This window comes from Platichthys flesus, chromosome 14 (genome assembly GCF_949316205.1).
Source record: "Platichthys flesus chromosome 14, fPlaFle2.1, whole genome shotgun sequence".
Classification (NCBI taxonomy): Eukaryota; Metazoa; Chordata; class Actinopteri; order Pleuronectiformes; family Pleuronectidae; genus Platichthys; species Platichthys flesus.
In genome coordinates this window covers 23,594,332-23,621,146 of record NC_084958.1, presented here as the reverse complement: position 1 = coordinate 23,621,146, position 26,815 = coordinate 23,594,332, and the positions used below count along the sequence as shown (strand labels likewise).

Here is a 26,815-nt window from a genome sequence, read left to right as displayed (position 1 = left end):
ACAGACGGAACAGTTAGATTTGCTCAACCTGATTTAGGAAATCAAACTACAGAACCGGAAGATTCCTGATTCATTATTACTATTCTGAATCAAATCAATGAGGATAAAAGACGCTAGTTATTGTGGGGCAGCAGAGAGGGATCATGGAAGTTGTAGTCTTTTCCTGGTGAGATTCCTTCAGTGTTGACGTCTCCTCGTCTGAAACAAACAAACCCCTGATTCAGTCCAGTGGAGACAGAGTCCAGCAGCTGGATGTGAAACTCTGGATCTTCTGAAAACTGAAGATCCAGACGTGAATCACAGAAGAACAAGGTGCAGGATGAGCTGTCAGCTGACAGGGAACCATGTTCCTGTTTTCTTCTTCTTCTGCTGCAGCTGCGACTCCAAGTCGAGATGTGACCACGACACTAAAATTAGCTCAGGACATCGAGTGAGATCAGACTGTGACTCCTCATCTGCACAGAATCCTGTTTGCATTTCATAAATTGCTGTCTGTGTTTCAAAGATCGCCCACTGCCCCCCCCCCCCCCCCCCCCCACAGACACACACACACAGACACACACATCAGAGCGTCTCTCTGACGGCTCATTAATGGACCTTCTCTGTCTGTGTTGATTTGACGTGTTCCACCCGCCGCTGCCACCGAGTCACGGCAAATCTGACATCCTGTCCAGCAGAGGGCTGGAAATAGCTGCTCATTAACCGGAGTCGCCTCGACACGTGGACGCACACGCACACACACACACAAATAGACAAACCCACACACACACACTCAGATGAGCAGTTTTATATGGCTTTAGTCGAGAAACACATGAAATCCTCCCCCCCCGCAATTTGTGTCCACACAGACATGACTCATCATTCAGCAGTGCGGAATCTTCACTCGCTGTAAACACACACACACACACACACACACTAACACACACACACACACACCTCCATGACTTCAGTGGATGTTACTTTGATTTCCCGGAGATAGATTCTGTCTTGACGACCCACCAACTCATATTCAAAGAGGGAAAATCCCAGTTGATGGGGATCTCATTGAGAATGAGTATTGTGACCGACTGAAGGTTAATTTACAACCAGACCAGCAGCTCTTCAGAGTGCAGGTGGTTCTGAATGAGTTCTGTTCGAGCAGCAGGAGGTTCACAAGTCAAGTAGTGATGCTGTTACACAAAGTTACACAAAGTTACACAAAAAATGGAATTGAGTTGATGAAGTGAGACGTTTATTCTGCAGCAAACAGCAAAGAAGAAAAAACCTCAGAAGAAGAGAAACTCTTCACGGAGGAAAGAGACGAGTCCAGCATCAGATTGAAGAGTCCTCTGTCCTCGTGCCCTGGACACGGCCTGTGTGTTGATCCCACTCCAGTTTCATCAGACGTGACTTCAGGTGATTGACGCTGCAGCTCGGAGTCAGAACCACGAGAAGCAGCCGAACGCACGATGAGCCGAGCGCAGCAGAAAGTGAGGAAGAGGAGGAGGAGGAGGGGAGAAGAAGAACGTGCTTTGGATGACTCACTCCCTCGGGCGGTGTCTCCGATGAGGTGTCCAGCTCAGTCTGTTCGTTTATCAGTTTTATTCCTGACAACGTGGAGAGAGCCAACAAATGTGAAACTCAACGATTATCCTTCCTTTCACTCGTCTACAAGTTTCCTGGAAGTTTCCTTGAAACACTGACGTAATCAAAGGAAGATCAAAGGAGGATTATTTTAGTGAAGCTGAACTTTGTACTTTCTATGAATATTGTTTATGGGTGTTTTAATGGGTGACACTTCTGTTCAACTGTGTCACAGTTTCCTGTATCTCATCCAAATATGTTCTGATATGTCTGGTTATGGATTCGCTGAAATTTAATTTGGTTTTCCCACTTTAATTAAATCATATTACATTTTGTCTGCAGTGGATGTGGAGAAGCTCGACTCAGCAGCTTTTAGATTAAAAGGAGGAAGTGCTGTCGGCCAATCAGGGCACGGCTCAAACTCATTCAGGGAAAAGCCTTTAAAGCAGAAGCTGGATTTAAACCTGCATCTGGAGAACTTCCCCAAACACGGGTTCTGTTGTCACGATGACCAGACAGTGACCCTATCAAGGAGATCCCTTGTGTGCACTGACATGAACAGTGCTGCAGCTAGCACACAGTCACTCACACACACACACACACACACAGTCACACACACACACACAGAAACAAAATGAAACCAGGCCTCCCTTCTTTTGCAGCTTCTCTTCTCTGTTCCATCCACTGATGAGTTCTAATCCTACAGGGACCGAAGACTCAGTTTCCTACTTGATTCCTAGTAGAAGTGTGTTTTCTGCAGAGCCCTGGGTTTGAACCCTGATGGATCCAGAGCGGCAGAGAGAAGCACGAACCTGTGTAATAATTAACCTGTATTTGACCAGAAGAGGCTGAATGACCCTATTTCTCTTTTCCACCTGGCATCAGGCCAGAACAACCACAGCTCCCACTGAAGTGAATGAGCTGGAGATGTTTAATATTAGAAATCACACATTTATTACGTTATTTACCTTCAAATGAGAAAGAGCTTGTTATTTTGTATTTTTCTGCTCAGGTGCTGAAGCAACAACATCGATCTCAGCCTCGTCCTCGTTCAGTTTCATTTCTATGTATATCTAAAAGTGCAATCAGTGAATCTGGCATCTGCTCTGGGTGCAAAGCTGCGGGTTTGACATTCCCCCTTGGTTTCCAACGGGTCAGTTCCAGGGCCGGTTCGGAGCCAGTGGCAGATCTGGAACCAGTTTGTGTTTCCACGGCCAAAGAACTGGCTGTCGGTCAGACAAACTGGTTCCAGAGGCCGGAGGTGGGACCAGAACAGACACCATGATGGTGTTCGACTGATTCACACGCAAATCTCCTTTGGTAGATCCTGATATGGAACACTCACAGGAACATGAGGTCCACGTGACCTTGACCCTCGTTTGGTAAGGTCATGTTGACTTTGACCTCTAATCCTAGTAGCTTAATCCGCTCCAGGACGAAGGATGTTGATACCTTCTTTACTTCCTTCCTCCTATCTCCTTCTTCCTTCCTCATTCATCCTTCCTCCTATCTCCTTCTTCCTTCCTCCTTCCTCATTCATCCTTCATCCTATCTCCTTCCTCCTTCCTCCTTCTTCCTTCCTCCTTCCTTGGATGGAAAATCCAAACGAAGATTCTTTAGTGAGACTCGAGTCGAGTTCATTCACAGTGAGTGTGAATCAATCTCACTGTGGCTTTAACTGCTGTATACTATGTTTCAATGAATTCATTATTCAGTATTTCCCTGATTTGAATATTTCCTCCATGTGAACTGTGTCTGTAGTTTTCCAGAACGGGATTAACAGTGAAAGTTAAAACTGGACAAATCACCAACCGGCTCCCGACAGGATGAAACCACGAGTGAGGACAAAGAGAAGGAGAGCTCAGAACTTTCCCAGGTCTCCCTCCATCATTCAGGTCAAGGCCCATGTCAGCAGCGCCGCTAGCTGAGGGGCGTGGCCTGAGCCGGGACTGTAGCCTCGACACTGTCAGGTGACGGCTCGGGGGGGCACATTCGTCTCTCATTCCCTGTCATCTCTTCATCCAGACCTCAAATCACAGCGCAGTGGAATTGATGAGCTGTCGCTCGACCCTGCAGAGCCGTCAGGACGCCCCCCCCCCCTCCCCCCGAGACGGTTCGGGCCAAACGGCAAACGACTTCATGTGTGAGGCGACTGACTGACGGACTCACATAACGTGTTCTAGGTTTAATGAGGCCGGGGCAAAGTGAATGACGGGCGTCACATTCATCAGCAGCAGAAAGTCACTTCTATGAAATCTGCTGATTTGCTAAATGTTTTAAATGTTTTAACTTTAAAAAGAGGAACACGTGAAACCAGAAGCTTTTAAAAAATGAAGAATCAGATCCATGGACACTGCTCTGTGATTAATGCATCAGTCGTGTGATACTACAGCTCATCAGAATGTCTGGTTCATGTTTGCATTATTAATATATAAGTAGTATATATGTTTCATGAGTCCACATGAAGGTTTTCAGTATAATTTGCATGTTGACTTTAAAATCCTGGATTAATTTAATATCTATATTATTTTTAATGAGTAAAGTTCTGCCAAATGGTTCCTTTAATAACACCCATGCAGTTTTGTAATGATATGTGCAGATGTTATTTGACTGTAAACAGATTTAATTATGCTCTGGACTCATTTATAGAAACTAACACTTCATTCTGTCAACTGCATAAATTATTCAGCTGTGAAATAATCTTGATTGAGTTTTTACCTGGTGTGAAACGACAGGAACAGGAAACGGGGGAGGGGGGGGGGGCAGCTCAGACTCCTGCTCCAGCTTTGTACATGTCTCCCTGGTATTTTTCATTCATCCCCATCAGTTGTACTGCTCCACTTATGAGGACAAATAAAGGGCACGTTGAATAATAACTGTGTCTTCCTGGCGCCTGACAGCGAGGCTCAGTGAGGAGACGGATTTCAGTAATTCTGCTTTCTTGGGAATCCGCTGCGAAACAAGGAGCTCCGGTGGAGACACGGCAGAAGAACCGAGGGTAAAAATAGACTGAATAGCAATGAGGCAACTTTCCTCTCGCCTGGAGCCATGCGTGAGTCAAAGTGGGGGGATGCTCCTCCTCACGAGGACCTCCTGCAGCTCCTCAAGGTTTAGGAGGGAATCGTTTTACCCGATGGAATCCAGAGGGTCCGGCTCCGACAGGCCTGGGCCTCCTCCTGCTGCTTCTCGGGGATCAGGAAAGTGGGACAAGCCGCCCACACAGAGCCGAGGAGGATGCAGCTGCTACCAAGAACATTTCCTTCTCCAATATTCTGTCTGGGTTTTGGGCATTTAGCTGAAACTCAGAGTTAATCTGAATTAATCTTGCTTTAACGACCCCCCCCACACACACACACACACACACACCCTCGGCAAGACAGTGAGCAGAGATGTGTGGAGGTTGATTTTGAAAACATCTCTGATTAATTTGAAGTTTACTGTTTGTGATTAACGTGCGAGCCACAGATTAGATTCACGCACTGGTTTCATCGCTGAGAATATGATTTACACGAACCTTGAGTTTGAAGATTACCATCATCTCTGGTGCTGCGGCGGCCGATGGCCCACTGCCCAGTTGACACGATAATATACGAGTACGATATACGTGACTCTGGAGCGACTGATGGAGCGTACATAACTTGAGCTTCATAGTTCAGGGTCGTCCACATGGAATAAGTTCACACTGGATTTACTCTGTGGGTATAAAGACACATTCATGATGCGTTCACACACTTCCACGTGTTGTTTACGTTGGGATGGTTGTTTTTCGGCAGCTTTAAGAACAAGTGCACGAATACAGATGAAGTGGACGCAGATCACGGAGAGAAATCTGTGTGTCCACATGATGAGGATAAAGGAGACGCGAGGCTGCCATTGGCTGCTTGTTCCAGACGGTTTTCTACTTCCTCTTTGCTACAGGAAACTGGATCGACCTCCGAGCTGCAACACGACACAGTCTCTTAGATACGAGCGCTGCCATCTTGTGCTTTTGACACCATTTGCAGTGAGAGTCTGTGCAGTAGCGATCAGGGGGAGGAGCTGACACTCGTACTCGACCAATCAGGAGGCTGTCTCAGCTGTCATGACATTTTAGCCCGTTTTCATGTCATGAAAACCAAATAAAAACCAAACTGAAACATGAAATCTTGACCAAAGTGATATAAGAACCACCTGAAATGTAAGAAACCACTTCCCATCAGGTAACATGGAGGAGGCAGAGTTCATGACCGACACTGCAGCCAGCCACCAGGGGGCGATCGAGCTGTCATGTCGTCCATCCTTATTTACAATCTCTCTCTCGCTCTCTTTCTGATTTTCTCCGGAACATTCCTGAACACACACACAGAAGTGGAGCTCAAATCTCTTCTAACTAAGACTTCCTCAAGAAAACGGGTCATTTCTAACACAACCAACGTGGACCAGTGTGTGTGTGTGTCAGTGTGTGTGTGAGCGAGGGCGAGCGAGTGTGTGAGTGAGCTTTGCAGCACCAATGAGTCTAAAGATGACTCATTTTACTGCTGCACCAGCTGATGCCTGTTTGCCTGGTGCAGTCGGTCCCGTTATAAAACAGCAGATCCCAGACAGACTCAGGATCAGACGTTACAGACGACTTCCACTGGGAGTGTGTCAGTAGAAAGAAAAACGACCCGTGTGTTATTCTAAGTGTTCCCTATTTACACTGCACGGACACAAGTACACGGAGACACACACTCGCCCACAGGTGATTGTTGAGGATGTGATAACAAGGCTTCAGGCGTGAATGTGCTGCTGCAGATGCTGGATCCTGGTCACAGGGATTTTACTCCCATTCAGACACAACAACATCGGTGGGGACACGGTTCAACCCTAAAGCTGTCGGGAGAGGTTGAAGCCCCCCCCCCCCCCCAATCAAGACGTCTGACCCCGTTTTTATATCATCAAATAACGAATCAAAACCAAACTGACCAGATCACTTGAAAAAACATCTGTGAGATAAGAACTAAATGACAGAATCTTGGACAAACATTTATTTAACGTCTACTTTGATTGATTTATGACCTGCACTGCAGCCAGCCACCAGGGGGCGATGGCGATGTTGTCCAGTGCCGGCGCTAACTTCTTGTACACGCTGACACTACGATGCGATGTGTTGATGATGTTCTTCAACACATCACATCATCACGACAAGATGTAACAACAAGGATTGAAACTGATGCAGCAGAAGTAGAGATCACATTTTCTCTCCCCCGACATTACCCACAATGCAACTGAAGCACGTTAACTGGTAGAAGCTAATGTGGCGTGGCGAGTGCAGTCTGCGGCCGAGACGAGGAGCAGCACAGCTCCCCCCCGGGTTGTGTTTCATTTTATTAACACTCTTCAGACTTTCAGTGAGAAGAGAGTCGGACAAAGGTGGGTTTGGTGTGTGTGGGGGGGGGGGGTGATCAACTAACATCTGATCTTATGTTGCTGCATGAAAATAAACAAAGGAGCAAACCAGGATAAACCAGAGCTGGAGATTAAGCTTCAGAAATCATATGCTGGAAGTTTCATTGGGCTGCAGAAGAATGGAGGAGAAAGAGGTGGGGGGTGTTTGTGTGTGTGTGTGTGTGTGTGGGGGGGGGGGGGGGGGTAATATGAAGGGAAGAAGGGAAGCAGAAATGCTGGATGGGGGAGGGTGGAGAGATAGCGAGAAATAAAAGAGGGGAGGAGAGAGGGGGAGACAAGGAGGATAAATGGAGATAAGGGATGAGGAGACGGGTTAAGACAGGGAGGGGAGCAGGCACACACACATGCACACACACATGCACACACACATGCACACACACACAAGTGACGTCAAACCGCCGTGTCCCTCTGAACATCCACTCCACGCGGCTGCTGCTGCACGCGCTTCAAACACTGAGGAGGAGGAAGAGGAAGAGGAGGGAGGCTCCGCTCGCGCAGCCAAACGTGCGTGTGCGTCCGTGAGTGAGTGAGTGTGTCTACAGGACGTTATTGTGATCCACACACAGGTGTTGCGTGTCCTCGTGCGGATGGTGACGCTGCGGAGCTCGCGCGCTTCAACAACAACTTGATGCTCCTTGGTGTTTCTCCCGCAGGCCCGCGTGCGTGTGTGCGTGTTTTGTAAGGACACCGACCGAGCACGCGGATTTCTCTCCGTCTCTGGATTTTCCGGGATTTACTCTCGCGTGTTGTCTCCGGTGGACGTGACCGGAGCGCGGGAGCTACCGGGGCTTTGTGTTCTCCATCATGACGGAGTGACCGGATCCAGCTGTGCCGGCGACGCACGAGCCACCGCCGGGTCGAACCCAGAGAATCCTCCGTGACGCCCGCTCCCGCCCGGACGTCCACCCCGCTCCTCGCGGAACCCGGTTTCTCCGTGAAGCCGCGGCACCCTGATGGTGCGGACCGGCGGCTCGCGGTGGTTCGAGCCGCGGATGGCACGCGCCGCCCGGTGATCGTGGCGGTGGACCCGGGAGATGCTCCTCCACTCGGGGCTGATTCTTCAGTGGGACGGTTCGCGTGACCATGACGTCCAGCCGCGCTTTGCCCCGTGCCGTGCTCACCGCAACCCGAGAGAGAAGCACGCGCCCCCGGTTCGATGCGCACGAGAGGACGTCGTTCCCCGTTAACCGCTGAGCTAACTCACACCCGGGAGGGAGGGAGACCACACACCGACACTACCGACAGACACGAGAGCCACACCGGGGACGAGCGGCGGCGGGCATGGAGCTGTCCGAGGTCCGGTGCTCCAGCGCCAGCGAGGAGCTGTACACCGTCAACCGGACACCGAGCAGCGGCAGCGGCGGCAGCGCGCGACCCAAGCGGCTGCTGTGGCAGAACGCGGTGCGGCACATCACCGAGCAGCGGTTCATCCACGAGCAGGGCGGCGCGGGGGTGAAGGAAGGCGGGGCGGACGAGCCCTACGACCCGGGCCAGGACGCGCGGAAGCAGTCGGCGGGGCGCACGTCGGTGGGGGACCGGCACAACAACGGCGGCACCAAAGTGTTCCCGGAGCGCGCGAGCAGCGACCTCGGCTTCCTGCAGATCGACTGCGCGCCGAGCAACTCCGACTTCTTCCTGAACTGGGGCTACACGTACCGGGGCGTCATCTTCCCCACGCTGCGCAACGCGTTCAAGTCCCGCGACCTGGAGCGGCTCTACCAGCGCTACTTCCTGGGCCAGCGGCGCAAGTCCGTGGTGGTGATGAACCTCCTGGACGTGGTGACGAAGCTCACGCTGCTGGTGCTGCACCTCACCCTGGCCTCGGCCCGCATGGACCCCATCAAGGGCACGCTGCTGGGCTTCTTCACGGGCATCGAGGTGGTGATTTGTGCCTTAGTGGTGGTGCGGAAGGACACCACGTCGCACGGCTACCTGCAGTACAGCGGCGTGGTCACCTGGGTGGCCATGGCCACGCAGATCCTGGCGGCCGGGCTGGGCTACGGGCTGCTGGGCGACGGGGTGGGCTACGTGCTGTTCACCCTGTTCGCCACCTACAGCATGCTGCCGCTGCCGCTCACCTGGGCCATCATGGCCGGCCTGTTCACCTCGGGCCTGCACATCCTGGTGCAGATGCTCATCTCCCACAATGCACCGCTGTTCACCAACCAGGTAGGTGCTCACCTGTCCTCCTGCAGCCGCACGGCCGAGGCATCACCTTTCCTTCTGCTGTCATACATCCAGCTCTCCCTGCATCCTCCCCTCCTCTCCTCCTCTTGTACCTTCTTCTCCTCCTCCTCTCCCTTCTCCTCCTCTCCTCTCTCTTCTTCTCCTCTTCCTCTACCTTCTTCTCGTCATCTCTTCTCGTCATCCTTTACCTTCTTATTCTCCTCATCCTCTCCCTTCTTCTCCTCTCCTCATCCTTCTCCTCCTCTCCTCTCTCTTCTTCTCCTCTTCCTCTCCCTTCTTCTCCTCATCCTCTCCATTCTTCTCCTCATCCTCTCTCTTCTTCTCCTCATCCTCTCCCTTCTTCTCCTCTCCTCATCCTTCTCCTCCTCTCCTCTCTCTTCTTCTCCTCTTCCTCTCCCTTCTTCTCCTCATCCTCTCCATTCTTCTCCTCATCCTCTCTCTTCTTCTCCTCATCCTCTCCCTTCTTCTCCTCATCCTCTCTCTTCTTCTCCTCATCCTCTCTCTTCTTCTCCTCATCCTCTCCCTTCTTCTCCTCATCCTCTCCCTTCTTTTCGTCATCCTCTCTCTTCTTCTCGTCATCCTCTCCCTTATTCTCCTCATCCTCTCCCTTCTCCTCCTCATCAATTCCCTTCTTCTCCTCTCGTCATCCTATCCCTTCTTATTCTCCTCACCCATTCTCCTCTTCTCCTCATCTTCTCTCTTCTTCTCCTGTCCTCCACGCCTCATCCTGTCTCCTCTCCTTGTTCTTCTTCTCCTCTCGTGGTTCTTCTTCTCCTCATCCATTATCTTCTTCTCCCCCTCTCTTTCTCCTCCTCCTCCTCTTCTCCAGGAGCTTGTTCCTAAGGTCTGAGGAGAAGCTGATGTTAGAATCTGGTTTCCTCTCTGTGATGTTCCAGCAGCAGGTCACGATTTGTTTTCATCTGAACTGAGAACAGATCAGATGTTTCTGCCGCTGGTGTGAATCTGTTCTCTGAGATTTATAAACCGAATTAATATCATTATTAAATATTCAAGCTTCAGTGATGAGATCATGTGACACCAGCCTGGTCTGAGTGCTGAGGTTTCAGCACCAGGAGCTGTCCAACACAAACACACACACACACACACACACACACACACACACACACACACACACACACTTCTCTTTAGCACCCTCTAGTGGTGAATGTTATAAGCCTTCCTTCTCGTACAGTTTTCAGTACATCCGGTGCTTTATGGTCTGTTTGACTCTAAATGATCATAATTCACTAAATGATCATCAGCTGTTTGAAGACTTGAAACTTGAGACTGAGACAGAAACTCCTGAATGTTCACTGATGTTATAGATTATATTATAAAGTGAGAAGTCACTTTCTACTATAGACTTCTATAGAAACTACCAGGGGAGTCGCCCCCTGCTGGTCATTGGAGAGAAGACGGGTTTCGGGTCTTTGTCTATCTTAAGACACAGTCTAGCTGGTGTGTGTGTCTCTTATACACTACAGACGTCAACACAAACTGAACATGTGTTGTTGACGTGTTGGATGCAGCATCGATTGTGCGTCTGTCTGTCCCCGGAGAGCGACCCCTCGTGTTGAGGGTTTAGAACAGAGACCACATCTCGTTAAGATCTGTGAGACAAAGTGGGATTTGTGAATATGGGCCACATGAATATAATTTGATTGATGATAAGTTCTTTCAAGTTGTGAGGAAACCTGCTGGTTACGACACTGAGATCGTGTTTAACTTCATATTTAGTTATTTTTTGGTCTGAAATCTGGAAACTGATCGATAAGCTCTTCTTGGTGTTGTGTATCTCTATCAACAGAGTATCTTAAGGGTTGTTGGAAATCAACTGAGGAAAAGAAACGAGATGAATGGATTATAGGAACATCTGTGAATCGCAGGAGGAAGAAGGTGACGACACACAGAGCTGATTTATAAACTGAAATGACCACGTGGAATTTAAGAGCTTCACTCAGACAAAGAGACGTTATAAGATTGAATAATGAATAAATGATAATCTATCACAAATCAATATGCAGTGGTTCTTATGAAGAGTCCCATTGTGAGGAGACAGGGTGTAAACAAGGTGCGTGAGGCTCATCGAGTTTCTGAGTCATGGTTTATTTCCAGCTGGCTGATGTTGCTCCTCGTGTGCAGTAACACAAAGCAACACTCCTCGTGTGCAGCAACACAAAGATCCGCTGAGATGAACAGAGCCTTGTCCCTCCACCGGTGTCACGCCGCATCCCATCATGCTTCACTGCGAGGTCTCAGCTGACCCTCTGCGTGGCCGAGGAGCCGCCGGTGGACGTGAGGCAGCTGACTGGTGTTGTGTAGCTCGGGGGGGGGGGGGTTCCCAGCTCCCCTCTTGTGTGGTTCAGCTGTGTCGCTCCGCCGGCAGCCAGCGACCCGGCAGGGCCTCTCGGAGGAAAGGTCGGAGGTCGAGAGTTTTAAAGAGGCGGCGGTTATCTGGATCCAGACGCTCTGCTCTTCTGTCAGGATTTTAAAGATTCACTTCCAACTGTTTGAAAATGTCTCATTCAACACAGAGTTGTTGTTTCTTTCATCAGCTGCTCAGAATCTTCAGGTCGGCAGCGATCATCTAAACTCCAGTGAGGAGATGGAGATGTTCAGAGACGTGTCCTCCGACCCTCCTCATGCATTCCATCCATCCCCCGAGACTTTAGGAACCAAAATGGTTTCCAAAAGATTTCCATATGTCACTGATATGTTGGCGTGTTTTTGACGAGTCCATTAATTAGCTTCGTGCTGCGATGACTCTCAGTGCGTGTGGTTATTATAAGTATGCGCTGGGTGGTATTAAACCCTGTGGGCGGGGGGGATTACTCTGACGTTGCGTGCTGGTATTAGTCGACCTGAAAAACACTCGCAGATCAGCGCGTTGTGTGTCTAATGCGGCTGCGGTGACATGCGAGCGCCTGTGTGCGGCTGGAGGACGCAGGGTGGAGGCCGGATTAGGACGGATCTCACTCCGCTCCTGGGTTAGGAAGACTGATCCGCTCGTATTAATCGTGTTTGTTTAAGGATGTAGTGAACGTGTAATATACTGGTTATAATCACAGTCACACTGAATGTTCAGAGGTTGAGGTGGAGTCAGTCCTGTTGTGTTTACAGGACGCACGCTGGTGCTTTGAATCAAAGGACGTGGGTTCCTGTGGAAACTCCACATCGATGAAGCCCCACGGTATTTTAATAAATCTTCAAAACCAGTGTTTATGGATCTTAATCTAGAATCTGGACCAGACCTGCTGCCTGTAGCCTCGTCTGAGCTCATCCCTTCTGCTTCTCATGTGTTTGCTGTCATGTACTGATCCAACAATCTTTAATATCAAAGCTTGTTGGTTCAGAACATGACACCAAACAAAAGAGGCACCTTGTTAAACCTCATCTCCAGCCCAGTTAAAGCCCTGTGAGGCACACTGTGATTTGGGAATATGGGCTATTCAAATAAAGCTTGATTGATTGGACTGAGCTGTCAGGTTTGATTACTCCACTCAGCTCCTCCACCTCCACAGATCCCATCTTCTGCCCTGAACCCTCGAGTGGGGGGGAGAGAAAACCACAGAACAAAACCTTTAACGGGGAAAACAGGCGTGTGGGCCATGATCACAATCACTCGTTATTCTTTCTCTAAAAACTCATAATGTGCTGATTGATTTCCAGATGTTGGTCTGGTGATGATGTGATTGGATCTATAGACGTCCTGTGGGTCCCCCCCCCCTCCTTGTTCTCTTCTCATCTTCTCATTGTCCTCGTGAAGTGAACATCGGCTGTGAAAACTCCATCTCTCTCCTTTAAGACCCATTCCCAGACTCCTCTTCATCCTCCTCCTCTTCATCCTCCGCCTCCTCCTCCTCCTCCTCCTCCTCCTCCTCCTCCTCCTCCTCGTCACTCTGTGAGCCTCATTCTTCCTCTCAGACTCAGAATAGCCTCCATCGACCCGGCTCTGTCTCTTCAGAGGCTCCGATAAAATTGACCGTTGCTTTTTCCTTTAAAACCTTCACCCCCCCCCCCCCCCCCTCCCACACACAATGAGCTCATCTCAACCTGCTGGTGAACAGAACAGACTCTGAAGAGACGCTGCTGTATCGACACATGCCTTTGAGCAGGAGTCACTTAGCCTTTTCACGTGCTGCTAAATAAACAGAGGCGTCAGTAAAGAGCAGATTAGGGTTGTGGGCAGTGGAGGAGTGTGTGTGTGTGTGTGTGTGTGTGTGTGTGTGTGTGTGTGTGTGTGTGTGTGTCAAATACTGTGTGTGTTTTGGTGTGAGAGGAGTGTTGTTGTGATGCTAAGAGCATTATAAAACCGTCAGTAGCACTATATCTTTCCCTCTGTTCACACTCACACACACACAGACACACACAGACACACACACAGACACACACAGCGAGGGCTTTGCACCCCCCGATTAGCCGTTGTGCCAGCGTCCTCTTTCAAGGTCAAACTCAGCTTACCTGGAGCGCCGGCTGCAGAGAGGAGATAGAGGAGAGAGGGAACAGGGGAGAGATGATTTCAAAAGACGTCTACATGCCTGGGTTTGAACCTGCTGCTGCTGGTGAAGAAAGTGTTCTGTGCATTTTACCATTAAAAAGGCTGAACTGGTTTCCACCGCTGCAAGCCGATCACAATCAGAGACGTCCTCTGTCTTTCCAAAGAAAAAGGACATTTGAGAATTTCAGGCATTTCTGTGAAAAGTGGTTTTCAGTGTGTTTCTGTGCTGCTGGCTGATCATGAGCAGATTGAACAGGTTTATGGTTAAACTGTGAATTATCAAGTTAAGTCAAAGGAGTTTGATAAAAACATCAATAAAACCGCAGATTCTAACGTCCAAATGAGGGGGGGCATAATGTTTACATCTATATTTATATTTGTTTTACCATTTTAACTCATATCAGTAGTTTCTCAACATCTTCCTGTTGGCCACATTAAGTAGGTAAAGGTCTCAATAATGTAACTTCAAGCAGGAGAGGTCAGAGGAGGATGAAACCTTAACCCCCACAAAACGTTCCTCAACAAACACTTAAAGAGAACCGGAGCTCCCCCCCACCCCCATGCTCACTTGTTACCAGGCAGAAATTCTGCTTCCCAAAACCCAGAGTAGCGTGACGGGCGGCCATGTTGCTCCTGACACAGTTCCGCTGTGACCTTTAAGTCCCGGCTGTCATTGAGAAGACGTCTTTCTCTTCTAGAGGACGAGGAGAAGAAGGGAGAGGATGACGAGCGTCTTCTGACTCAGTTCCATGAGGAAGCCTCTCTGCAGGAGGAGGGACACGGGGCTGACTCCATCAGTCGTCTTCCTCTACCTCTCCTTCACCCTCCTCCTCCTCCATCTCACCGGTTTCATGCGGTTGATCTCGGACCGTCTTGCTGTTACCAGACACTGCACTCAGCCGCTCTTAATATTTGATGAAGGATCAGGACCATCAGCGGCGGCTCTTTGAGCTTTTAACGGCAGAGTTTTCCATTGACGTTTTTAAACTGTGACCTCTCAGACATTTCCCAAAATGGCTTCAGACTAAAAAGCTTTTACCGTCCTCCGGTTCTCTTTCCTCTGCCGCGGGGGGAACCTGGAAATCAGGGCAGGAAACAAACACTTTCATCCTTTTAGAAATCAGCAGGTGTTATTACGACCCAGACGAACAAACTGCTCCTGAAGAGTGTCTGCTCCACGGCCAAAGTGGAGAAGTGTGTAATTTAAACATTATGAGATACACCAGAAAACTCTTACAAAGGTAGAATAATACCCTGCTGGCTGGGAGTCCTACCCGGCTCCGAAAAATATTCATTTGATATTCAGAAAACTTGAAGTCCTCCAGCAGTGAGAGAATCAGAAACAAAATCAATTATCACTAATGTTCCCTGATTCAGAAGCTTCCATCACCGAGTCCCTGTTTCCTGATCTGCTCTGATCTCCTGTCGAGGCCGTTTCCTGTGAACAGAAACAAACTGGTTCTCGTCTGTTTCACATTAAAATCCTGATGAGATGAGATCAGCTGAATAAAAACAGCTCCATCACTTATCACCACGTCAAGATCCAGAAGAGGGAGTGAAACTTTCAATTAATAGAAAACCATTGAAACTAAAACCTATGTTCAAGGTTAAATCCAGTTTATCTGTTTTAACTCCTCATTTCATTTTCTCTCACGTCTTCTCCTCCTCCTCCTCCGCCTCCTCCTCCTCCTCCTCCTCCTCCTCCTCCATTATCCACCACACATTCATCTGGCTCCTCTGGCTTCCTCACACAAGCAGTTCGTCAGTTTCCTCATGAAACATTTCTGCTGCAAAATTAAGAATTTGACTCGTAACAAAAAACGAATTAACTAAGTATTATTCTCCAGACACACTTTTCCATGGATGTTTCATAGTTGGTGCTTTGGAAAGCGGGGGAGATTCAGTAGAGCAGTGTTGATGACGAGCTGTGGTGGGCACCAGCCTGATTCTACTTTGGAGGTCGTGACCCCAGAGGGTTGAAAATCTACCAGGAAAACTAATTTGATTGGTTATTCTGCAATGAGGCAAAGTGAATGGATTCATGATTATATTGAGTCAGCATCAAAGCAGGTATTGTTATCGATCAAGCATAAATAATGATTTGCTGCTACAGAGACACTAAAATACAAGGAAATAAATATAAATTACTAATAAATAAACACAAATAAATGTTTTAAGAACAGCAGAAAAAGAAGTAATAAATGTGCCCAATTAAAAGTTTTTGATTAAATAAACCGGCCGTTGTATTTCTAAATCAAAATCTCTCTTTGTTCTGAGTCCTGACCGTGAAAATCTGAAAAGCTCCGGTTCAGAAGCCGGAGGAGTTGTTTTGTGCAGAAAGTTGAGAGGATTAAAGGATCAAAAATATCGGTGGGAGAGGAAGAGAAACCGAGAAGCTCCTCACACACGTTATTAACCTGATCTTACATTTAATTTAATAAGGAACTGGAAGCAAAGCAGAGCGACCGGAGCTGCTCCTCGTCACGAGCACAGATTTATAACAACACCGCTGAAGCTGGTCCTCCTCCTCATCCCCCTCCTCCTCCTCTTCCTCCTTGTCCTCCTCGTCCTCCTCGTCCTCCTCATCCTCCTTGTCCTCTTCTTCCTCCTCGTACTCCTTGTCCTCCTCTTCCTCCTCATCCCCCTCCTCCTCCTCTTCCTCCTTGTCCTCCTCGTCCTCCTCATCCTCCTCGTCCTCCTCTTCCTCCTTGTCCTCTTCTTCCTCCTCTTCCTCCTTGTCCTCCTCTTCCTCCTCGTCCTCCTCATCCTCCTCGTCCTCCTCTTCCTCCTTGTCCTCTTCTTCCTCCTCGTACTCCTTGTCCTCTTCTTCCTCCTCGTACTCCTTGTCCTCCTCGTCCTCCTCGTCCTCCTCATCCTCCTCGTCCTCCTCCTCCTTGTCTTCCTCCTTGTCCTCCTTGTACTCGTCCTCCTCGTCCTCCTCGTCCTCCTCATCCTCCTTGTCCTCTTCTTCCTCCTCGTACTCCTTGTCCTCTTCTTCCTCCTCGTACTCCTTGTCCTCCTCTTCCTCCTCATCCCCCTCCTCCTCCTCTTCCTCCTTGTCCTCCTTGTACTCGTCCTCCTCTTCCTCCTCGTCCTCCTCCTCCTTGTCTTCCTCCTTGTCCTCCTTGTACTCGTCCTCCTCGTCCTCCTCGTCCTCCTCATCCTCCTTGTCCTCTTCTTCCTCCTCGTACTCCTTGTCCTCTTCTTCCTCCTCGTACTCCTTGTCCTCCTCTTCCTCCTCATCCCCCTCCTCCTCCTCTTCCTCCTTGTCCTCCTCGTCCTCCTCATCCTCCTCGTCCTCCTCTTCCTCCTTGTCCTCTTCTTCCTCCTCTTCCTCCTTGTCCTCCTCTTCCTCCTCGTCCTCCTCATCCTCCTCGTCCTCCTCTTCCTCCTTGTCCTCTTCTTCCTCCTCGTACTCCTTGTCCTCTTCTTCCTCCTCGTACTCCTTGTCCTCCTCTTCCTCCTCGTCCTCCTCATCCTCCTCGTCCTCCTCCTCCTTGTCTTCCTCCTTGTCCTCCTTGTACTCGTCCTCCTCTTCCTCCTCGTCCTCCTCCTCCTTGTCTTCCTCCTTGTCCTCCTTGTACTCGTCCTCCTCTTCGTCCTCGTCCTCCTCTTCCTCCTCCATGTAGTGTTTCTTGTTTTTAGCTCTCGACCTTGCTCGAGGTCGGGTCAGGAGGTCAAAGGTTGATTATCTCACACAAATCAGGGCCTTCTTAATGAATGGTGGTTGGAGGGGGGGGGGGCTGACCCCGAGAGGGAGCGTGACTGGGGTCATGACTGCAGATTCACATGTTCAGAGCTTCATCCATCTTCATCGAGTCAGGAGCTTCTCCCCCCTCCTCCTCCTCCTGCCCCTGCTCCTCCTCCTCCTCCTCCTCCTCCTCCTCCTCCTCCTCCTCCTCTTTCAGGAGTGAGAACATCTGAGTCTCTCTGACCTTATCACCGTTGAGTTCGTTGGTTCGTTGAAGTGAAACTGATTCTAGGTCGAGTGTTGCATCAACAACACAAAGGTTCACGCAGCAGGCTTGATACACAAACATTGTGTTAATGTTTCCGTGCACAGACACATCCAGAGCATGTTGAGGTTTTAAGAGTTGTGGTGATTTCAGGCTCATTCTTCACATTGAGGATGATTTCAGACGGGATTACCGACCCCCCCCCCCCCCTCACTCTCACACCCACTCCTCCCCGGGGGTGATCTATTCCCAGCACCGGGCTCCCCGCGCTGCTCTGGGGTCAGTGTTTAATGAGCTTATGTTGGATTACTGTTGATCTGTTAGAAATGTGGAAACACAGCAGGTACAGTTGAGAACACATGAACTCAACACGGGGGGGGGGGGGGGGGGGGGTTGTTTGACCACACACATTCCACTCACCGGTCCTGGAGCTTTTCTCTTTCCTGTTTGAAAACTGTAAACAAGCTGAGGAACTTTACGCTGACTCGACAGAAAGCCTTCAGGAGTTCACTCCGGTGTGATTGGCTGAGTTGTGCGTCGGCCACCTGGGACACACACACAACTATCAAAGAGCGCACACTTTAATTGGAGCTGTTAAGTGTTTGTTGCCGGTGCAGCGGCGCCTCGTATTGATTCATCCATCAGGAACCAGTTCAGACTGACCCTGAGTCTGCTCCAGCTGCAGCTCAGACTCCAGATCGTCTCTAACACACGACAGGAAACTGATGTTTGTCCTGAATCAACACACATCACTCGTGTTAATGCACCGACTGTGTCAAAGTCGTATCTGAGCCCCGAGTGATGATTATCTGTACAAACCGGTCTCCTGTTTCTCCATCACTCTCCTCGTCCTGCTTGTTGTGAGCTTATCCTTTTAGACGGACACATAAGTAGCTGCTGTCATAATTCATATTCATGTTTTAAAAGCATTTCACACAGAGTGACGGTGATGTGCTGGAGAAACAATCGACTACACAACAGAAAGTGTTGAGATAATCGGTTATTAAATCCTTTCATCAGTTTTAGCCTCACCTAACCCTGGTTAAGCTGGTTTGATTTGATTATTTGTTCATTTTTTATCACCATAAAAACAAACATCATTGCATTTCTCGTTTAAAAATATTATAATTTCAGATTCACCAGATAAGAAGAACGATGTGCTTGTGGAATCAGGGCAAACTGTTACGGCCACTGAAGACGTCCAAACTAAATATAATCACTTCATTCTGCTTCGGGCCTGATTTCATAAGTGATTATCTCATTCTATGGTTTCCAGATAAATACAGAAGATAAATAATGACTTAAATCTGTAGACAGTTCATATTCATGGAGCAGAAAACGAATAAACTGTGAACAAAGCTGATAGGTAATAGTTTTCAATTAAAATCGTTCATTTAGAGAAACAGAATATAATTTTGTTTCAGTTAAATAATTTTAAAACATAGAGGGGAATCTTTTGACTGCTCTGTCAGGCCTCTGGTTTCCAGCAGGTTGACACTTTGCCAGTGAAACGGCCAAGCTCCCAGTGAGGTGGCCTCCGGGCCGAGTGCGAGTCCACACCCGGGTCTTACACAACACCACAACGACCTGTCACGTCCAATGAGAGTCAGTGTCGGGGGGGGGGGGGGCTGGGCTCACAGACGTCCATTCAAACAAACATGGTTCTACAACAACTTGAACACAATCAGTGAAAGAGCCGATCTGACACGAGGTCAGAGCAAATCATCACAAATCAAACAACTGAGACAGAAAATCATATTCTACACATGTGAAGAAACTAGAATCATCGTCTGTAGAAATTCTGACCAACGTCAGGACTCTGTCAAAATAATCACCTCAGGATTTTCTTATTTTGTATATTTCTGCCTCAGTTTGAATCAACCGGACCTCTCTGAGTCTCCTGGAGAAACACTGGACTTCAGCAGCTTCAGGATCACAGACGCTGTTTCTCGTCTGTGATACTGAAGCTGGGGGGGGGGGGGTCGGTTCGGGGAATAATAACCCTCAACTCGCCTTTCAGGAACCAGCACAGCAGAGAAACAGTCTAATATCCTGAGCTCCTACCTGAGCTGCAGTGTGGAGGACTCAGGAAGGACAACCCTGATTTCTACTTTGATTTTTCTAGAGAAAACTAGAGACGATGGAGACATATTGTCCTGAGGAAGAATACGGACACAACAATACAAATAAAAGCAAATCCTGAGTTATTAAGGAGTTAACACTCGTCTCCTTCTTATTCTTATGACCTTCTATCCTCTCACCTCCGCTGAGCAGATCACTAAACGCTCTTTCAAGATGTTTCTGAAACAGTTATATGCAGATTCACAGAAGCTGCTGCTGAATACTTATTGTATTAATACTTAATGTTTGTTTCAGGCTTTACTTGGGAATAAAATGATGAATACCGAGGGAGTGTGACACAGCTCTAGAGACGTTCCAGTTTAAAAAAATCTTTGTTTTGATTTCATGTCGTCCATCTTTATACACAGTTTATGTTCTCAACCTTCATTTTGTGTTGTCGTGATATTTCTCCGATAGAGAAGCAGGAGCTCACACATTCTACATGAAGACAACATGTTAGATCCAGAGAGGGACATTCAAGAGACGAGCTGCGGGGAAATGTCAGGATCACATGCTCAGGAGAGGCCTCGCCAAAGGCCACAGCGGGGGGGGGGTGCACACCCATGTTGGATCTGCGGCTCCACGTGCAGAAGGTTTGTCCGGGGTCAGAGGTCGCTGTTACGAAACCGATCTGAACTCAGATCAGCCGAGTGTTGAACTGTGGAAGCTGGAGCCGAGCTCTGAGCAGACAGAGGAGAAACGGTGAGGGCCTGGTGGAAGAGGGCGGGGCGGACTACTGGTGGTAATGTTACCAGTGCTGATGACCAGTTACATTCCAAACTGAGTCACTACATCTCATGGACTGAGCCCAGACACCCTACAAGGCAGAGCTGCTACGGTTTGAGCGTCTGGACACGCCCAACCGGGGTTACACCCAACCGGGGTTAGGGTGACACCCAGATATGAAACTAGTGCCACAGCTCATCGACTCATAACTGAAGTCTCCAAGATATTTCAAATCTAACCTCAGGGTCAAACTACATGATATCAACCTGGTTACAGCCCAGGAGACCTGTCTCAGTGACATTGACCAATAGGAGCACAGCTCGGCTGGAGGAGAGGAAGCCGGGAAGTGAGGAATAATAAGATATGAGTCGTGAAATCATCACCATCATCTTCATCTACGGAGTAGAGCCATCTTGTGTAATGAGTTACATTACACACATTATGCTACACACTGCAGCGACACACAGATTTATTATGTAGAGTTAATTCAGTGTCTGGTCGTCAGCGTCTGAAAAACATATTCACAACATATTGGTTTTCATCACAGCCTGTTTGAGATGAGCTGCTGTGACACACACACACACACACACACACACACACACACACACACTCTCAGTTGTCATCTCAGTCACTCGTCCAATTTACACTTGAGGCCGAGGAAACCAGGCTGTGGAGCCGGAGGTGCTGAGAGAAGCTGACGATCAGATCTTTTCCTGTCACGTCTTCATCTGCTCAGCCTGAACCTCACAGCTCGGTCTGTGGATACAAGAACACACTGGATCTTCTTCTAGATTCTACATGTTGTGATACACAGATGTCTTTTAAAGATCTGAAATATAACTTTTAATAGTCGTAAACCGATAATCTCTGAGCTCTTCGTCTGCGGCTCCTCGTCTTCACACCCAGATGTTTTCAGATCTATTCTGAACTTAAACTGAAATCAAAGGAACTCGTCCTCTCTGTGTTTTACAGACTCTGATGGTTTCTGTGCAGCTCGGCTGTCTTCACAGTCAGTGTGTGAAGCTGCTGGTCCTGGAACCATCAGATCCTACTGGTCCTCCAGGTGTCAGAGGTCCTGGTTCTGTGCAGCTCACACAAACAGGTTCATCATACTTAGATCTGTTTGTCCACTGAGACGACTCCCGGAGCCACACACTGTCTGCAAACATGAGATCATCCGTTATGGATCGAGGTCGTCCATGTCCTGTTCAATTGTAAATGTGATATCTTGTGTTGACGGTGGGACGTCTCCTCTCAGATCGGTGAGGACGAGTGAATCCCTCACTGTCCTCGTGTGCACGGCGAGGCCGCGGAATGAATCTCTTCATGTGGCGGGGGGGGCTCTGAGTCCACACGTGTCTCCATGTGTAAAGTCTCGTCTGGAGGTAATTTAATAAGTCTGCTCATCAGCAGGAGGGACCTGGAGCTCTGACATATTGATCCCACACGTTCGGTCATTAATCATCCAGCTGAGGTGACGAGCTGAGAAACGTAAACACAACTTCATGCTTCACACACACACAATGTTGGAGCAATCGACCACTACACACATTTCTGCACACGTGCACAACCGCCCTGATTCGCAGCGTCTTCATGTAACACCATTACTTTTTCTTTTTTGCATAAATACAAATCTTTTCAGCAAATGCTCCGATTTGTATCAGTGATGCAGATTCAATATCAGGTTCACAAAGGTTTGTCTGTGGCCTGTGTGTGCGTGTGTGTGTGTGTGTGTGTGTGTGTGTGTGTGTGTGTGTGTGTGTGTGTGTGTGTGTGTGTGTGTGTGTGTTTGTGTGTCCTGACTGTGTACGTCTCCAGAACAAAGCAGTATGTGAGTTGGAGATGTGTTGTTGTGTTGTGCTTGTTGTTGAATGTGAAGGACAGATTGTTGTTTGTTCCCGTGTCGCACTGTGCGTCACTCATCCTTGAATCCAAACTGAAAACATTACTCTAATTATTACTATTATTAACCGTGGCTGATGATTTTCCATGTAGCTGTTTGTGAAGCTGAGCCTGTTCCCCGGCCGCTGGTCTTAACGAGGCCTTGTTAAAAACATCCAGCTCACTGCTGCTCCTCTAACGAGCGGCCGCGGCCTCGTGACGTTTCCCTTCATGCCGAGCGGCCGCTGCTCTTTTCCAAAACAACATGGACGCTGCCTCAGCTGCCGCCGCCGCCGCGGCTTATGGGGTTTTAATTTACCTCTCCGTGGGGGGGGGCAGAGGCCTTCAGGGGGCGACCGAGAAATTGAATCAGTGCTGATGGCGTCCTGGGAGAGACTCACAACAACACACAGTGATACACCGTAATGCACCGGGAGGCTCGGCAGCTCCGTGAGACACAGAGGAGAGCCTCGGGGGGGGGAGTGTGAGAAAGAGAGAGAGTGTGTGTCTGCGTGTGTGTGTGTGTGTGTGTCTCTGCGTGTGTGTGTGTGTGTGTGTGTGTCTGCGTGTGTGTGACTTAAAGAAAAAGAATCCTCTGATACTCCTACACATATCCAGCTCTGAATGTGAAACACACTCTCACACCTTTATTTCCTCTTACCTGAGAGAGCAGCAGTTTGTGAATTGATGACTCCATCGTCTCAGATATTAATGCTGCAGATAAATAAAACCTTAACGACCCGTCTGCAGCAGCCGGTTGAATCTGAACTGGGTTCACGAGAGGGAAACCAGTCGACCTGGTTCCTGGTTCGTTTGCAGAGATTCACTTAAAACAGATTCGTATAAAAAACCTCTGAGAAGCTCAGGGTACGAGCCACCCCCCGATCCGATCGACCCAAACTGCATATTTCCAAAAATATTTAAATTTAAATTGTCTTTATTCCAGTTCTTTATATTTGGTTGTATTTATAGTTATTTCTAGTAAAGTTTCAGGTTAAAATGTAAAAAAATCCAGCCTCAGTTACATTAGATAAAGGTTGAATTACAGCATCTGAGGAATCACTGCCATTTATTAAATACATATATTAGTGAGTGTATCAGGATCAGCCTGGTTCATGATGTGATTTTCATTATTCTATATTTGATCCCTTTCTTTGCTTCACATTCATGATTTGGATGTGATGCTTCTGAGGATCTCAGTCTGAATCAGTTACTCTCTGTTCACTGACTCTGAGAATTGAACCCGAGCAGGAGCACAGGCCGACAGGCAGTGAAGGAAAGACCCTGAATCATGTGTTGACTCCCCCCCCCCCCCCCACAGCAGAACGCTCTGTGCAGAGCGACAGGAATCAGAACCCCCCCTTCATGCTCTATATTCCCTCTTGAACCGGGCTCTTAGTGCAGCAGAGCCACAGAGGACACTGACCCGTCTGGTGGAGCTCTTCAGCAGCTGTGACACCGTCCTGCCTCCATGTCTCCTCCTGGACAAACACACAACAACAACACAACACAACAAATGGTTCACAGCTGGTTTCATGTGATCAGGTTCATACGGCTGCTTTCAGACCTGCACTGAACTCCAGGTCATCTCCTGAAATGTTCTGATGCAGACCTGAACCCACATCTCGGTGCTTCCTGGTCTGATGTGAAGGAACTTCCTCACCTGAGGGACTCGTCTCCACGTCCTGATTGACCACAGGCCACTCACTTTGTCTGAGGGACAACACAACCTGTCCTCAGGGAGCTTCTGAAACACACAGATGCTGGAGAGGGTGGGAGCAGATGCTGAGGACCTGTCCTGACTTGTCTGTGACTGTAATTACTCCCCATGCGCGCACACACACACACACACACACACACACACACACACACACACACACACACACACACACAAGATTCACCTTTGGTAAACACAGTTTCACTCTTGCCAACTTTGCCTAAAAATAGCTTATTTGTGTGTGTGTCTGTGTGTGTGTGTGTGTGTGTGTGTCTATGTGTGTGTGTGTGTGTCTCTGTGTGTGTGTGTGTGTGTGTGTGAGTGTGTGGGGGTTTTCCTCTGTGAGACGAGTCAACCCCTCGGAGGACGACTCCGGTGTTGCAGAGTCTTACATCAGCTCCACAGCTCAGATGTAGAAAACATTTCGAGTTTGTGAGTCACCGTTGTGTTTTATTGATGTGTGTGTGTTTGTGAGTCACTGTTGTGTTTTATTGATGTGTGTGTTTCTGAGCTGGTTCTGGAACCTGGAACTTTAAAAGCATATTTACACAGAAATGACTGAACAGGTTTTAACTAGACAAAGACAGAAGTCAGTAAATCTTGACCTGGATCAGGGATTTATTTCATCTTCTTAACATTGGGAGACATTTTCACAGAAGAATAATTCATGTAGCTCGATGGACAGAATCATATTTACAGGACGGGCTTCTCTGAGTGTGTTTGCTGCAGCTCGGTTTCAACAAATAATGAAATAATGGGGAAATATTTTGTTCATGTTTCTGTATTTATTTTAATTTTATTTAATTTGCAAAGATTTGAGCTAAAACTTCTCTTTCTCTTTAATCGATGTTTAATCAGATTTTTAGATATGAATCATTTGAAGAGTTATGTTCCTCCTGCAGTGTTCAGAGAGTTGACTCATGTTATGAGGAGGCGTCGGCCTCATGCTCACCACATGGTCTGTGTCTGTTGGTCTGTTGTTCACCGTCACACTGGACAACAGACGTGTTGGATGTACAGAGTGTGGACATGAGGTCCGACCGATCGGAGCAGCAGTGGACACACAGTCCTCCCTGTCATGTTGTCAGGATGTTGTGCTGGTTCTGAATGCGTCTACACATCCTCACGTAATGAGGCGTGAGGTCATGGGACCGACACACACACGCCCTGCTCACACATGAACCCGTCATGACTCTCGTCTGCTTGAGGATCTTTAAGAGCTTGATTTATAGAGCTCCACAGGTCACCAGTTGTTTATCACAGACACACAAACATCATACAACCTCCGGACAAAACACAGGAGCTTGTAACCGTCACTCACTGAAGGATGTTAACAATAAAACGAGAAAAAAGAGAAAGGACTCGATGCTACCTGCATGTAATGACAGCAGCTCTCTGTGTTCCAGGTTGCAGCCCAGGCCGTGTTGTTCATGTGCATGAACATCGCCGGGATCTTCATCAGCTACCTGTCGGACCGGGCCCAGCGCCAGGCCTTCCTGGAGACGCGGCGCTGCATCGAGGCCCGGCTGCGGCTGGAGACAGAGAACCAGAGACAGGTGAGTCCAGAACCCGACCCCAGGAGACACAGAACCACTCGAGGGACGTGTTGTTTCTGCTTCACACGATGCATCAGTGTTGTGTAACTGGTTTTGATCTCTGGATGGACTGGGAAAGAGTTCTGTACCGACAAGCACCGGGATTTTGTATATTGCTCGTCAACCATTTGATAGATCGGCTGAGAAATTAGCTTCATGTTCCTCAGATGATGAAAGACGACGGATATCTCAGGAGCCACACACACAGAAGAGGAATCTGAAGACGACAACTTGGACGCACACACACACACACACACACACACACACACACAAATGTGAGCCAATCATCACCTGGTATCTCTGTCGACACGCTGAGCCTCCTCCTGAGTGTGTGTCTGTATATAATGAACTTTATTACATGATTTAGTGTAAAAACAAAACAAAAACGTAATAAACCCCAATATTGAATCTCAATATTTCAGAATCCTCCTCCACATCACAGAGTGGTAGAGTTGTATCGGGAGAATCCTTCCAGCACCACAGATGAATCAAGCTGATGTTAAAGTTAACGAGCTGCAGTTAAATCTCATTAATTAAAACTCTTTGTGACTCAACGTTCTGGATTCAAGTCTTTAACCTCCTGAGCTGAGATGACTCACTCCTCATCCTAAAAGCTCCACGAGCGCCAGCAGCCGAGGAACAGAGCGTCTCCTCCTGAACCCCTGACTCCCTGTGAGGGAACAGAGCGTCTCCTCCTGAACCTCGGACTCCCTGTGAGGGAACAGAGCGTCTCCTCCTGAACCTCTGACTCCCTGTGAGGGAACAGAGCGTCTCCTCCTGAACCTCTGACTCCCTGTGAGGGAACAGAGCGTCTCCTCCTGAACCCCTGACTCCCTGTGAGGGAACAGAGCGTCTCCTCCTGAACCCCTGACTCCCTGTGAGGGAACAGAGCGTCTCCTCCTGAACCCCTGACTCCCTGTGAGGGAACAGAGCGTCTCCTCCTGAACCTCTGACTCCCTGTGAGGGAACAGAGCGTCTCCTCCTGAACCCCTGACTCCCTGTGAGGGAACAGAGCGTCTCCTCCTGAACCCCTGACTCCCTGTGAGGGAACAGAGCGTCTCCTCCTGAACCCCTGACTCCCTGTGAGGGAACAGAGCGTCTCCTCCTGAACCTCTGACTCCCTGTGAGGGAACAGAGCGTCTCC

General features: G+C 48.7%; 1 protein-coding gene across 1 annotated transcript in view; it reads left to right on the top strand.

The window, feature by feature from the left end:
- Positions 1 to 7,474: 7,474 nt before the first annotated feature.
- adcy8 (adenylate cyclase 8 (brain)) overlaps positions 7,475 to 26,815 on the top strand; it is a 50,475-nt gene continuing 31,134 nt past the window's right edge. The window contains exons 1-2 of the mRNA XM_062404626.1: positions 7,475 to 9,159; positions 25,483 to 25,632. Coding sequence (XP_062260610.1) covers positions 8,272 to 9,159; positions 25,483 to 25,632 — 1,038 coding nt within the window. The 5' untranslated portion in view covers positions 7,475 to 8,271. The remainder of the gene's footprint in view (positions 9,160 to 25,482; positions 25,633 to 26,815) is intronic.